Source organism: Lithobates pipiens, unplaced genomic scaffold (genome assembly GCF_037356315.1).
Source record: "Lithobates pipiens isolate NorthernLeopardFrog02 unplaced genomic scaffold, aLitPip1_a1.2 Scaffold_10, whole genome shotgun sequence".
NCBI classification, from domain to species: domain Eukaryota; kingdom Metazoa; phylum Chordata; class Amphibia; order Anura; family Ranidae; genus Lithobates; species Lithobates pipiens.
This window is the reverse complement of record NW_027507686.1, coordinates 36,016,180-36,030,837: the sequence shown is the minus strand read 5'-3', so window position 1 is coordinate 36,030,837 and position 14,658 is coordinate 36,016,180. Positions and strand designations below refer to the sequence as shown.

At 45.8% G+C, this 14,658-nt stretch overlaps 1 protein-coding gene across 1 annotated transcript; it reads left to right on the top strand.

The window, feature by feature from the left end:
- Positions 1 to 909: 909 nt before the first annotated feature.
- On the top strand, positions 910 to 13,051 carry LOC143930191 (uncharacterized). The gene is made up of 2 exons (XM_077454244.1): positions 910 to 1,239; positions 10,652 to 13,051. Exons 1-2 carry the CDS (start codon positions 937 to 939, stop codon positions 11,951 to 11,953), a joined length of 1,605 nt encoding a protein of 534 aa, XP_077310370.1. The 5' UTR covers positions 910 to 936; the 3' UTR covers positions 11,954 to 13,051.
- The last annotated feature ends 1,607 nt before the right edge of the window (positions 13,052 to 14,658 follow it).

The following is a 14,658-nucleotide window of genomic DNA, read 5'->3' as shown; positions in this document are numbered from 1 at the left end:
GTGTGGGCACATTTATTCAGCCAGTGAGTGGTGTTCCTGAGGAGGAATGTACAGGTGTGGGCACATTTATTCAGCCAGTGAGTGGTGTTCCTGAGGAGGAATGTACAGATGTGGGCACATTTATTAAGCCAGTGAGTGGTGTTTCTGAGGAGGGATGTACAGGTGTGGGCACATTTATTCCGTCAGTGAGTGGTATTCCTGAGGAGGAATGTACAGATGTGGGCACATTTATTCAGCCAGTGAGTGGTGTTCCTGAGGAGGAATGTACAGGTGTGGGCACATTTATTCAGCCAGTGAGTGGTGTTCCTGAGGAGGAATGTACAGATGTGGGCACATTTATTAAGCCAGTGAGTGGTGTTTCTGAGGAGGGATGTACAGGTGTGGGCACATTTATTCCGTCAGTGAGTGGTATTCCTGAGGAGGAATGTACAGGTGTGGGCACATTTATTCCATCAGTGAGTGGTATTCCTGAGGAGGAATGTACAGGTGTGGGCACATTTATTCAGTCAGTGAGTGTTGTTCCTGAGGAGGGATGTACAGGTGTGGGCACATTTATTCAGTCAGTGAGTGGTATTCCTGAGGAGGAATGTACAGGTGTGGGCACATTTATTCAGTCAGTGAGTGTTGCTCCTGAGGAGGGATGTACAGGTGTGGGCACATTTATTCAGTCAGTGATTGATCTTCCTGAGGAGGCATGTACAGGTGTTCCTGAGGAGGATGCTCTGCTCTCTTCCTGTACACATTACAATGGATAGGCTCACATCGCTTTCACTTTGTCTTCCTGACTTCCTGAACTCAGGGCGGAGCAGGCTGTCTGCCTGACACCCACTCCGACCAATAGGAGGCCTCGCCGTGCGCCGTCCGACCAATAGGAGACGCTGTGTGTGCCGAGCCGACCAATCGGACGGCGGGAGCGGCTCGGTCGGGAACTTCCTGATGCCGAAGTCGGGCAGAGGGAAGCCGGGCTGGGCAGACATGAAGGGGAGCCTCTTCCAGGACTTTATCCTCCACTATGAGGCCGGGAGCCGGGAGGGCAGCGCCGTGCTGTACGGGAGAGGGGCGGGCGGGTCGGCCCCGGGGCTCCTCTACACTCAGCTGATCAAAGACAACTTTGTGAGGAGGAAGCGGCAGGACGGGGCTGACATCATCGCACACATGATGAAAGGATTCGCCGTGCTGGAGCTCATCTGTGTCAACCTGTTCCTGTACCCCTGGAGGAAGGAGATCCGGACCCTGAAGGTAGCCAGCAGAGGAAGGGACATTTCTCGTTGCCCGTGACAACCAATCAGCTTCCAGAAGGGAGTAAGAAAGCTGGTTGCTACGGGCATCAGCAAATGAGTTTGTGCTTCATGATTGGCTGATGAGTGCTGGGTGGAACATTTCTTGTTCCCCCGAGCAACCAATCAGCTTCTGGAGTGGCTGGTTTCTATGGACAAAGAGAAAGGGGCTTGCTGACATGCTTTTCATGCATGGTAATAGGTGCAGTATATTTCCTGATACCCAACGCAACCAATCTGCTTCCAGAGATGAAACTAATGCTGGCTGGTTGTTAAGGGCAACAAGACAGTGACTCGCTGGCATAGTTTGGGTGCTAGGTGGAACAATTCTTGTTGCCCGTTGCAACCAATCAGCATCCAGAGTGGAACAAGGATGCTAGTTGCTATTGACAACAAGCAGGGGGGCTTGCTGGCACACTTTTCATACATGGTGATAGGTGCACAACATTTCCTGCTGTCTGAAGCACCCAATCACCACGTATGAAAAGTGTGCCAGCAAGCCCCCTTGTTGTCAATAGCAACCAGCATCTTTGTTCCACCCTGGAAGCTGATTGGTTGCAACAAGAATTGTTCCACCCAGCAAACGGCATGCATCTAACGTATGCCAGCAAGTCACTCTCTCGTTACCCTGAGCAACCAGCCAGCATTGTTTTAATCTCTGGTAGCTTATTGGTTGCCTCAGACTGCAGGAAATGTCCGGCACCCAGCTACCAGAGATTAAAACGATGCTGGTTGCTAAAGGCAATACGAAAGTCTGATGAGTGCCAGTAATGCTTGTTGCCCCAAGAAACCAGCAAGTATGTTGATTGCTGCAGGCAATAAGAAAGGAGCTTGCTTTTTTTATACATGGCTGATGGGTGGAACATTTCTTGTTGCCCATGGCAACCAATCAGCTTCTGGATTCAGACTAGGATGCTAGTTGCTACTGACAACAAAAAGGGTTTGGGTTTTTTTTTTGTTTGTTTGTTTTTTTGGATGCTTTAGGCCCCTTTCACACTGGTGATCCGACCAGGTCCACCTGTCAGTTTTTTGGGCGGACCTGATTGGAAACTCCAGTCTCCTCTAAAGAGTGATGGATGTCAGTGGTCACATGTTCGCTGACACTCAACTCCATCCAATCCCATTCTGTCCGCCATAAACAGACGGATGGGGTACCTCAAAAAGGGTCTTTTTTTTTTTTTGGGCCAGTTCACACCAGATGCAGTTCCGTTTTTTTTTTTTTTTTTTCTGCACCAATACAGTCATTTACAGTCAGTTTCTGCACCAGAACCCAACCGGAAACTGACCAGAAACTGACTGCATGGTGTGAACTAGAGCCATTGGAATACATGGAAAACGCTGTGCAGAAAAAAAAGCACACAGAATTGAACAGAACTGCATCTGGTGTGAACGGGCCCTTAGGCTTTTTATCTCCCCCTTTTTTTTTTTTCAACTGGTGATCTGGCAAGTAACACACCATCTAGCACTGAACTAGATGGACTTGTATCCTTTTTTTTTTTTTTCAACCTAACTATGTAGCCTCATATATTCAAGTGCTTCCACTCTGGATGGAGCACAGGAGGCACAGCAGCATTGTCAGTCTGGGGGTGAAGGGAATGTTAGAAGTACTAGCAGGTTTAAATATAGCAACTAACTGTGTTTTTGACTGCATGTTTACATGCATTTGAAGCACCGGACATTTGACGTGTGCTTGAGTGCGTTTTGCGCTGCGTTTGCAGTGCTTTTTTCTATACGTTTTTAGGCTTGGCTTACTGGGGCGCGGTGTGTTTGGAGGGTGTTCTCTGCATTTGCAGTGTGAAAAACTGCAACATGTTTTTTTTTTGTTTTTTCATCTGCACTGAAATGATGTGAACTATGCCCATAAGATTATCTTGATTATGGGCTGTCTATGCAGTTGGAGTGAAGTTCAAAACAAATCCCAACTGTATTCTATATGAAAGAACCCTTAGGGCCCTTTCACACGGACATGTATGGGCTCCGCTTTGCTCAGCAGGGATCGCTCCGTCGATCTCCGCTGAGCAGGCAGATGACAGATCGGTCTCTGCACACCGAGCGTCGCCCTCCCCTATGGGGGATCGGATGAAGACGGGCCGTAGAGTCCATTTTCATCCGATCCGCCAGATGGATGGAAAAATAGGGTTTCCATCCGTCACACTTTAGCGGACCGGGTCGGATGTCAGCGGACATATTGCCACTCACATCTGTCGTTCCATAGACCTGTATGGACACTGACAGGGCCCTTACTCCCTTTTTTTTTTTTTTTTTTTTTTAATTGGTTACAGCAAGTGTTTTTTTTTTTCCCTTTTGGGATAAAGGTTTTGCATAAATAAAAGCTGATCATCATCACCCCTGCCAGTGTTAAAGCGGGAGTCCGCCGGGACTCCTTTTTTTTTTTTTTTTTTTTTTTTTTTAAAGCCAGCAGCTACAAATACTGCAGCTGCTGACTTTTAAAATAGTGACACTTACCTGTCCAGCGTGCCCGCGATGTCGGCACCCGAAGCCGATCTGTAGATCGTCTCTCGGGTGCTGCCGCTGCCATCTTGGGTATGGGAATCAGGAAATGGAGCCTTTCGGCTTCATTTCCCGGTTCCCTACTGCACATGCGCGAGCCGCGCTGCACAATAAGGACGGTCCCCGCTGCCTCTGGGATCTGTGTGTTTTCCCAGCAGGCAGCGGGGCACTTGCGGAAAGGGACGGGCACTTGCGGAAAGGGGCGTAATCTACGCCCCTTTCCGCAGAGAGCTATCCCGGAAGTGGGTGCAGATACCTGTACTGCACAGGTATCTGCACCCCCCTGAAAGGTGCCAATTGTGGTGCCGGAGGGGGGGAGGGTTCCGATGAGCGGAAGGTCCACTTTAGGGTGGACCTCCGTTTTAAGTTGTTTTTCTCATCCCTGTAAACTGATGCATTCTGCTGGAGAGCTTTTATAAAACCACATACTTACTGGCCAGATCACCAGATGAAGAAAGAAAGAAAACAAATGCAGCCATTACATCTAAGAATTGCTAAGCTGCAATATAACAAGTGGGTGTTTTGAGTTTAATACTACTTTAAAAACAAATGAACACGGGGGAGTGAAGTTCCTCTTTAATGTATGGAATCTCTAACAATGAACTTCTCATTTTGCTCCATTTTTAGTTTGTTAAATAAACCAGAGAAAGTGTTTTGTTGTATCTGTTCTATAAGGACAAAAACTAGCAGTTGATCCTACCAGAAATCCAGTCACTTCAACCCTCCTAATTTCCAGCAGTGAGATAACAACTCTGAACTGACATCCTAAATAATGTTATCAGTCCTGTGGACTACACAACTCTCCCCTGTTCTTATTTCATGGAGATATGGAGAGGAGGGGCTTTATGTAGTCCTAACACACTTCCTTTCCTAGGGTGACAGCATTGCCTCAGATAATCAGTACAGTGACTGAGCGTTGTCACCCTAGGACAGGACGTTACAGGAAGGTTCACCCGCTGAAAAGAAAAGGAAAAAAAAAAGCTGAAATTTAGAAGACAAATCCCCCCCCCATATCTAATGATCACTGTCTGATTGATCAGGAACTTTTGCTCCTGCTGTTTTTAGTTCTGGTTCACACCTAATGGTTTTTTTTTTTTTTTTTTTTGCAGAATTTCACTACAGTCTATTTAACATGGTTTTCTACAGGACACATTCACATCTATGCTTTTTTTCAGCCGCTGTGTTTTCGGAAAGGGTCAGGGACCTTTTTTAAATGCAGAACAGTGCTTATGCCAAAGCATAAAAAATTAGACGCAAGTTTTAACTAAAATCGCATGTGCAAAAATGATCAAAAGCAAACTGTGTTGGTGTAAACCTAAAGCAGCAATCTCCTGCTACAACTGCTGCACCACAGGTTTCCTGTTTAGACCCCTTTCACACCACCCCGCTCATAGTGTTGGAGGTAAAACGCTGCATTTCGGCCGTTAGCTTTTATCCCCCGTTGGTGTCCGAGAAAGGGTTTAAACCGCCAGCAATACGCCGCAATAGCAGCGTTTTGCTGGCGGTATTACAGTGCTGCCCCATTGCCCGCCCTTCCTCCCACCCGCCCTTCCTCCCTTCCACCCTTCCACCCTTCCTCCCTTCCACCCTTCCTCCCTTCCTTCCTCCCTTCCTTCCTCCCTTCCTTCCTCCCTTCCTTCCTCCCTTCCTTCCTCCCTTCCTTCCTCCCTTCCTTCCTCCCTTCCTTCCTCCCTTCCTTCCTCCCTTCCTTCCTCCCTTCCTTCCTCCCTTCCTTCCTCCCTTCCTTCCTCCCTTCCTTCCTCCCTTCCTTCCTCCCTTCCTTCCTCCCTTCCTTCCTTCCTTCCTTCCTCCCTCCCTCCCTCCCTTCCGCCCTTCCTCCCTTCCTTCCTTCCTTCCTTCCTCCCTTCCTTATCCAAGCTAACAGACTGACTCCAGTCTTAACTGTAAACTGTTAACGCTTTCATGTAAAGGCTGAACTTTCAGGAGAGCAGCACTGAGAAAACAGGATCTAGCAGCATGGAGAGTTGTAAACTGCAAGCGCTAAAAACAACCCAAAACTATTTTTCCTGACAATGGCAGCAATACTACGTGTATATATTATTTGATTTTTGTTCCTGTAGCAGGGCCCAGAAACAATACAGGTGGTCCCCGGGTTACAAACAAGATAGGGACTGTAGGTTTGTTCTTAAGTTGAATCTGTTTGTCAGAACAGGTACAGTGTAGTTCCAGCCGAAAGAAACATTTATTTTTTTAAGCTTTTTTGATAACCTAGGGAAGGGTTAACACCCCTGTAACATTTGTTTTGCTGTCTGTGCCCCTGTTCAGAATATTTCACCTCGCTTTCTGGCCCATTGACAATTGGATGGGTAGATTTCCTCTCGCTTCCTGTTGTCTCCCTCCGCTTGTAAGTAGGAGTCGTTTGTAACTAGGGGACCACCTGTACTGCGCTTTTTTTTAACCTAACACACTGGCCCTGGGCATACTCTTTGCCCCTGACATAGCAAAATCATGGTTTGATCTATTTTGTTAATTTTTTTGGCTTAGATCTTCTCCTCTAAGTGCCGGTTCACACTACAGCGACCTGAAAGTCCGCACGACTTTGCCAGGCAAATTCGAGGCAACTTCAGGGAATTCCTGAGTAATCTTCTTCTAATGTTGGATCCAAATCACATCAATTAGGATAAGGATCCGACTTGGAGGCAACTTCCATTGAAATCTATGGGTACAAGTCGGCTAGAAGTCTTGCGATAGTACAGGAACCTTTTCTGAAATCGGAGTGACTTTAGTAGTGTACATTAAGACGGCTCTCATTCACTTCAATGGAATTTCTTGTGTCCAGCGATTAGGTCTGACAAGTTGGATCCCAAGTCGCTGTAGTGTGAACCGGAACTAACAGGGAGAAAGTTATACAATATATCTTTTTTTTTTTTTTTTTTTTTTTTTCATTCAGTAGGAGAAATAGTACAGGGTGTACAGTTACTGTGAGAGCCAATCACTGGCTATCGCTACGATCATGTGATTGAGAGCCAGTTTTGACGTGCCCGCTCCCAATTATACTTGCATCACCTATGGGTGCTCAGCCTGTGGCCCTCCAGCTGTTGAACAAGAAGTCCCATGAGGCATTGCAAGGCTGACGGTTCCTCCCAAAGACAGAGGCATGCTGGGACTTGGAGTTCCACAACAGCTGGAGGGCCACAGGTTGAAGTGATTGTAAATAACAGAAAAGCTGGCCAAGCTGTGGGGAAACGGGGTGCACAGGGGGCCCTGGAAAGCAGGGGGGTACGGATCCTAGAATTGATCCCTCTGCAGCACAGCTGGAGGGAGCAGAAGAGAAGCTGACAGCGCTGCAGGGGAAGGCAGATGAGGATCAGTGTCTGCAGTAATGTAGTACAGCTGGCCCTCCTGCTCAGCAGGTGCCTAGGCCCCCCTATTTGAACTGATGGAGCCCGGGCCCAGTGTAGAGGGGCTGGATGTTCTGCCTAATCAGAGGCCCTATGCCACCAGTGTAGCAGTTCATACACGGCAATACACAGCCCCAGAATAAGTATCTATCATAATGCTCACTTTGGAGAAGTACTTCTTTCTCCTGGGACACTTTACCAGAATAATCCTTAGATATGCTTCCTCGCCAAAAAAAAAAAAATTACAAAAAAAATAAACAAGTGTCAGGTGGCATGTGATTTGTAGTGTATAGTACCACCTATAATGTCATCTCATCATTAGTAATGTTCTTATTTATGTCATCCGATGCCTTATCTGTAATGACGTTTTGCAAAAGGCTTAACATACAATTGTGAAAAGCGGTGATGTCATCGCTGAACCGAGATAAGGAGTAGTGCCTTCTGTGACTCACTGCAATTCACTTAGTCAGTGTAAGTCAAACAGATGTGGATATAAGGATCAGCAGATACACGGAACGCTTCCTGTTTTAATAGGAAATTCTGGTAAGGCGTGGAAACCTTTCCCTTCATTTGCTGTCATGGTAGCATAACCAGATTAATAGAATCTTAACAGCAACAAAACCCGGCAAAGGTTCCGACCCATCTTCACCCTACTAATTATTGGCTTTTTATTGTTGTGTTCCTGTTGGAGGAAATTCCTGTTCGTGTGACACAGGAAGAAGTAAATGCAAATCTCCCTGGCCCTAACCCTTGTTTTCTTTCTCCATGGCTGGAGTTATGCCTTAAAGTAATACTAAAGGTAATTATTTTGTTTTCAATTACAAACCTGGTATACCGATCTTCTCTGTGCAATGGTTTTGTAGAGAGCCTCCCCAATCCTTCTTTCTCTGGTCTCCTATCAGCCCTCCTGGCTCCCCCACCCCCATAGCAAGCTGCTTGCTATGGGGGCACTCGTGCGTGCTCGCGCCCTCCCTCCTCCAGTTACACACATCTGGTCATAGGAAGACTATGCTCACTTACCGTAATGTATGTCTGGAGGAGCAGCCTTGCCACACTATTACAAGACTACAGGACCCTTACCCTCTTCTCCACAACATGGGGGAAGGTGTTTTGTAGTCTTCGCATAGATGGCTGGGAAGAACGTAATTGATAACTTTCTGCGTGCTCATTTGCACGTTTAGGAGATATTCACTGTACTTACAGGTAAGCCTTATAGACTTAACTATAGATAAAAATAAACCAAAGTTGTTTGCTCCCACTTTAATGATGTAATAATGACAAAAAACAGAAGGGTGCAAACCCCTAGTGCAGCGGTAGGCAACCTCGGCCCTCCAGCTGTTTTGAAACTACAAGTCCCATGAGACATTGCAAGACCCTGACAAGCACAGGCATGACTCCTAGCCCTTGTACACACAGTCGGACATTCCGACAACCAAATCCGTCGGATTTTGTCTGAAACTGTTGCATACACACAGTCGGACAAAGTTGTCAGAAAATCCGATCGTACTTAACGTGATGACGTTATTTCGTTACAATGGGACTACGTTCAGGCAATAGCTTTGGTCTAGGAATTTGATCTGATACTCCGACGGAAACAGTCCGATGGAGCCCACACACTGTCGGATTATCCAACAACATTGTCCTTCGGAATGTCCGACCGTGTGTACAAGGGCTTAGAGGCATGATGGGATTTGTAGTTTCACCACAGCTGGAGGGCCGAGGTTGCCTAACCCTGATCTAGTGCATTATCTTAAGCACTTTATTAACCACTTGGCACTTAAACCCCCTTCCTAACCAGACCAATTTTAAACTTTTGGTGCTCTCACACTTTGAATGACAATTACTCAGTCATGCAACACTGTACCTATATGAAATGTTTGTCCTTATTTTCAAACAAATAGAGCTTTCTTTTGGTGGTATTTAATCAGCGCTGGGTTTTTTATTTTTTGCGCTATGAATCAAAGACTGAAAATTTGGTAAAAATAAATAAAAAGTCCTAGTTTCTGTTAAAATTTCTTGGCAGAGTATTGCACAGTGTTGCAGAGTATTGGCAGATTATTGGCCAGTATGGGCAGAGTACTGCAGATTGTCACTGAGCAGCGCTGTGGGCTCTACACCTCCAGCCCATGGCACTGCTGCAATCTCTCCCCTCGCTCTGTACCAATTGGTACATAGAGGAGAGGGAGGAACCGGCGTCATGATGCTGGTTTGTTTACAAGTTATTTGAGGAAGCGATCACGTGGTAAACGACTGCTAGCGGCGTCCGTTTACCGTGATGCACCGGGTCTTCCGGACCCTGCGATCACGGGTGTTTGTGGGGGGTGCGCGAGAGCAAGATTCTGGACGTCCACCCAGAAAAACCCGACCGCGCTGTAGCCGTCTTTTGGCTATGGCCCAGTCAGCAAGTGGAAATAGAATGGTAGTGTATCAAGATATAGAGTCCAGCAGTCCGCCTTCCAACCTCATGGTAGTATCAATATTCCCATCGCACAATTTCCAGGATATGTCTTCTATGATGTGATCATTCTTCAATAAAGATATGGATGTATTTGGTGATCCGTGGTGTGCTGGTGAATATGCGCATTTGATCTCCAACCTCATGGGACACGTGAATGGTGGAATTAACTGACACGTTTTGGGGGATTGCCCCCCTTCTTCAGAGCAATGACCATTCTCCCAACGACCAGTCACTTTGTTTTTGAACTGCACATATTCACCAGCACACCACAGATCACCAAATGCATCCAGATCATTATTGAAGAATGATCACATCATAGAAGACATACTGTGGATAACAGGCGGGACTTTTCAAGTTAAAGGTGAGTGATTTGTTTGCTGGGACCACCCCACTGCTTGGCAGCCAATCGCCCGCTTCTTAACTTAAAAAGTCCTGCCCTTTGTGCAGAGCGTCCGCGCATCTCATCTTGTGTAAATAAGACAGGCGGAGGGCGGGGGCAGTGCAGTGATCCGATACCGAAGGGACGGACAAACCTGTACGAGAAGCTTCCCATAGAGCAGGCATCACTCAGTTCCGGCCCCAGTAGCCATACTACCCAGACCGCAGCCTCGCCAAATAGTTGCCTGTGTGTCCCACTCCTCTCCCCGCCGCTGGCTCGCCTGCCATTCGAATGGCAGGCGAGCCAGCGGCGGGGAGAGGAGTGGGACACACAGGCAACTATTTGGCGAGGCTGCGGTCTGGGTAGTATGGCTACTGGGGCCGGAACTGAGTGATGCCTGCTCTATGGGAAGCTTCTCTGAGCGCTGAAGTGTCAAGTTTTTATTTTCTTTTTTTTTTTTTTTCTTTTTTTTTCTGCTTTTGTTACATGTAGTAATGAATACAGAGCTGCATTCCTGTATATTTTATATCTGTCTGGAGTTCAACTTTAAGTGAATTGGTCCCAATGCATTCCCTGCTATGTCTTACATTAAATTCTTTTCTCCCAGGTGCACATAAAAAAAGTTTTAACCTAAACTGAATCTATTTCTTTTTCTTTTGTGCAGAAATTTACAGGTAATTTTGTCTACTTTGTTGAACCCGTCATTCCAGAGAAGATCGTAAGACAGATCCTTCAGCAAGTGGGATACTCCGTAGTCACAGAAACTGAGTATATAATTGGAGGGACGATTAATATAGAGGAAGCCAAACTTACTGCCTTTGAACTATACCTTGCAAGACTTCACTGTGAAAAACTGCTTTGTCTGATCAAGGAGAATAGGTCAGACTGTGCAGATCTTCTGTTCAGTGAACTCAATTTAGAGATTAAGAATGAAAAAGAAAATACCGAACAATGTAGGAAACGTAACGGCCATATTGCCAACCCTGAGAACACCAATGACACAAACAATTTAAATGTGCAGACCAAAATATTTAAGAATATCCACAGAAAGGACTCCAAAAAGTCTGCCACTGGTTTTGGCCTACCTACATCTCAGCATCGCAGGCAGGATGATTCCACTGTGGATTCCAACTACTTTTGTAGCAGGCACTTGGACAGTGATGAGTTCCTGACTAAATACAGTGATCTAAACTTGGCCCAACAACCTCTCGTGCCTTTACAAAACAGAAAAACCTATATAAACCCTCGGGGGTTAAAAGAAGAGATATCTGATGAGCTGTTTGAAAAACCAAAGTTTTCCAAATCCGGTATCCCGGAATCCTCCAGTAATGAACTTGAGCCAGATTTGTATAAGGCCGGAGATATGGTGTACAGTGTACCAGTTGAGACCACTGACTCAGGGCCAACTTTTATTGGCCACAACACACTGGACTCCAAGAAGCCTCTTGACATCAATGTGTCTCCCGTGGAAATGAATGTGCCAAATCAACAAACTCAGTCGGAAAGGTTGGTGATCAAACTGAAGATGGGGAAAACGGCTGATGAGATGGCCTACCCTGTCGAAGAAACATTACCACCAGATCCAAAAGAGTTTTCTTACAGTAGTCAGTTTTGCCCTAGGGATCCAAAATGGACATGTCTACAGAGCAGAGAGGCCATGGAAGAAGTCGCGGGTTCGGCCTCGTTTTCTTCGGGCTTCTCCACGCTCAATGCCACAACCGGCAAAGGGGCAGAATGTGTAGATGTTGACAACTTGCATCGACTTCGAGAGCCTCCGAGCTCTATGTACATTCCACCTGAAGGAACAATGAGACAGTGCCTGAGAATCACTGACCTCCAACCAGAAGAAAATCATTACCAAGCTCCTTCTCTACCAGACATGGTTCAGGTCAATGAGACTTTGTTTAAAGTACTTGAGGATACAAAAGAGGATTTTGTGATGATAACAAAAAATCAGCAACCCTAAAGCTGAACTCCAGGCAAATCTAAAAAAAAAAATGCCAATAAATGTAAATGTTAATTATTTCATTTATTTTTAAATGCATCTATTGTAATGTGCCAAAACTGAATTCAGCCTCTTGCAATACCCTGTACAGCAGCACAGGGCAGCCAAGAAGCCATTCAGCTGTACTGCACATACAGATGTTGACAGAAGCGGAAAGGATCACTATCAGTTTGCCTCTACTTCTTCACTGTCCAGTTGTAGGCTGGGGGCGGAGAGGTGACCTATCTGCATTGCGAACCTGAAAGAGAGCAAAGTCAGGTAATCAGTCTTAAACAGCTCTGCCAGAGAGCAGAACCAGTCTGGGTTCACATATGTATGAATTGGATGCGTTCACACATGTCCGGCATGGCCGTGGTGCAGTTAAAAAAAAAAAAATAAATCCTGTGCATTTTTTGGGTCTGGTTCAGGTGTGAATTCAAGCTAAAATTTGCACTGGACCCCAGACTGCAATTTGCAGCCACACATATGTGAACCCAGCCTAAGGACAGCCATAAAAAAAGTTTGAATCTTAAGCGGTTCAGCAGGAATCGTCCGAGATTCAAACCGTTAATGGGCAGGCTGAATGTACCAAGTTAATCAACTTGGGTACAACCAGCCTGCCAGATTCTCTAGCGATTAATCACGGTCTTCTCCCAGCGGAGACGGCTTCCCTACGATGCAACCTGTAAATGCAGAAAAGAACTTCACTCAGTGTATGGCCTGTCTAATTCTGGGGAGTGGAGAGGATTCCCTCTAAAACTGCTCTCTGTTTTTCAACTTCTGTATTTAGCAGTTTGCTTGGGGTTCAGCTTTAAAATCGAAGTCCCGATTTCCTATGCACTTACATATTACTGTAAAGTCATCAGAAATAAAGAAGCATCATCTTTGTTTAATACACTCAGTAAGACTTTGACTTGCCAATGCCTCTGAAATGAGAAGCAGATTTATCCACTTGCCTACTGGATACTTTCACCCCCTTCCTGCCCAAGGCAATTTTCAGTGCTGTCACACTTTGAATGACAATTATGTGGTCACGTAACACTGTACCCAAATTAAATTTGTATATTTTTTTCACAAAAATTGAGCTTTCTTTTGGAGATATTTAATCATGAAAACCTTGTGTAGTTAGTAAATATACATGTATGTGGGGGACAATCATTTTTATTAATTACTTATGCAGGCTCTGCTTCCTGTTTAATGCTGTACAGTAGTTGTGCAGTCTCTGTCACTATATTAAAGAGGAGCTCCAGTCTCCTGTGTAAAAATTACGTCAGCAGCTACACTACAACTGCTCATGTACAAGCCACACTGTGCAGTGTGAATGATCCCGTAGTCTTCTGGGACTGGCCACGTGTCCCAGAAGACTGTGAGGAGAAGAACTTCCACTTCTGATCGCCTAGGCCAGGGAGCCTGATGCGGGGTGTGCCTGCCAATATCTGGCCCTTGGGGCACTATTACTCCCAGTGATACCAACAAGGGGCCACAATTCTTTCCATTGACACAAACAATGGGGTACGCTTCTTCCCACTGACACCAATAATGGGGCATGGGTTACCCACACTGAGACACCCCCCCCCCCCAGGCCCGAATAACAGTAAACTGGCCCTTTGTTTATAAAATTGGGAGACCCCTGGCCTATGTGATCAGAGTGGAAGAGGACTGGATACCTGCTCCCCCCAAAAGTGCCATTTCTAAAAGATCAGACGTCTTTAAAGCGGACCCAGGAGATCAAAACTCTCAAACATGTTGGTTTTCCTGTGGACTTTATGGGACAATGACTCAGGATTAGGGATGAGCGCAATGTTCGAGTCAAACGTAAGTTCAACTTGAACATCTGGTGTTCGCAGAATAGCAAACAATTTGAGGTGTTCGCTGCAAATCCGAAAGCTGCGGAACGCCCTTTAAAAGTCTATGGGAGAGATCAAAAGTGCTAATTTTAAAGGCTTATATGCATGGTATTGTCATAAAAAGTGTTGGGGGACATGTATGAATGCAAAACATTTTTTTTAAAACGGATGTTTTTTCGGGAGCAGTGATTTTTTAATAATGGTTAAAGTGAAACAATAAAAGTAATATTCCTTTAAATTTCGTACCTGGGGGGTGTCTATAGTATGCCTGTAAAGTGGCGCATATTTCCTGTGTTTAGAGCAGTCCCTGCACAAAATGTCATTTCTAAAGGGAAAAAGTCATTTAAAGTACTCGCGGCTATAATGAATTGTCGGGTCCCGGCAATACAGATAAGTCATTGAAAAAAACTGCATGGGATCCCACCAGTCCCTTTGGGTCTGGTATGAATATTAAGGGGAACCCCAAACCCAAATTTTTTTAAAAAAGGGTACAAATGTACCCCTACCATTTCACAAAAAAAGTGTAAAAATGGTAAAAATTACATGATGTGGCTTGGGACAAGTCCTTTATTAAAAAAAAAAAAAAAGTCCTACGAAGTCCATTCATCTTCCGTCACTTTCGCTGACAGACCAAAAAAAGAAAAAAAAGCCGCGAACGACCTGCCTCCATGGACAGGTGACAGTTCTTTTATAACTGAGGGCGGGGACGTTCCCATGTGACTCTACCCCCTGTGCGACTTCCCTATGGCTTTCCCGTAGCGTCAGAAGGGGGCGGGGTCACCTATTTATATAACAGGGTGGCCACACCCCCTTCTGATGTGACGGGAAAGCCATAGGGAA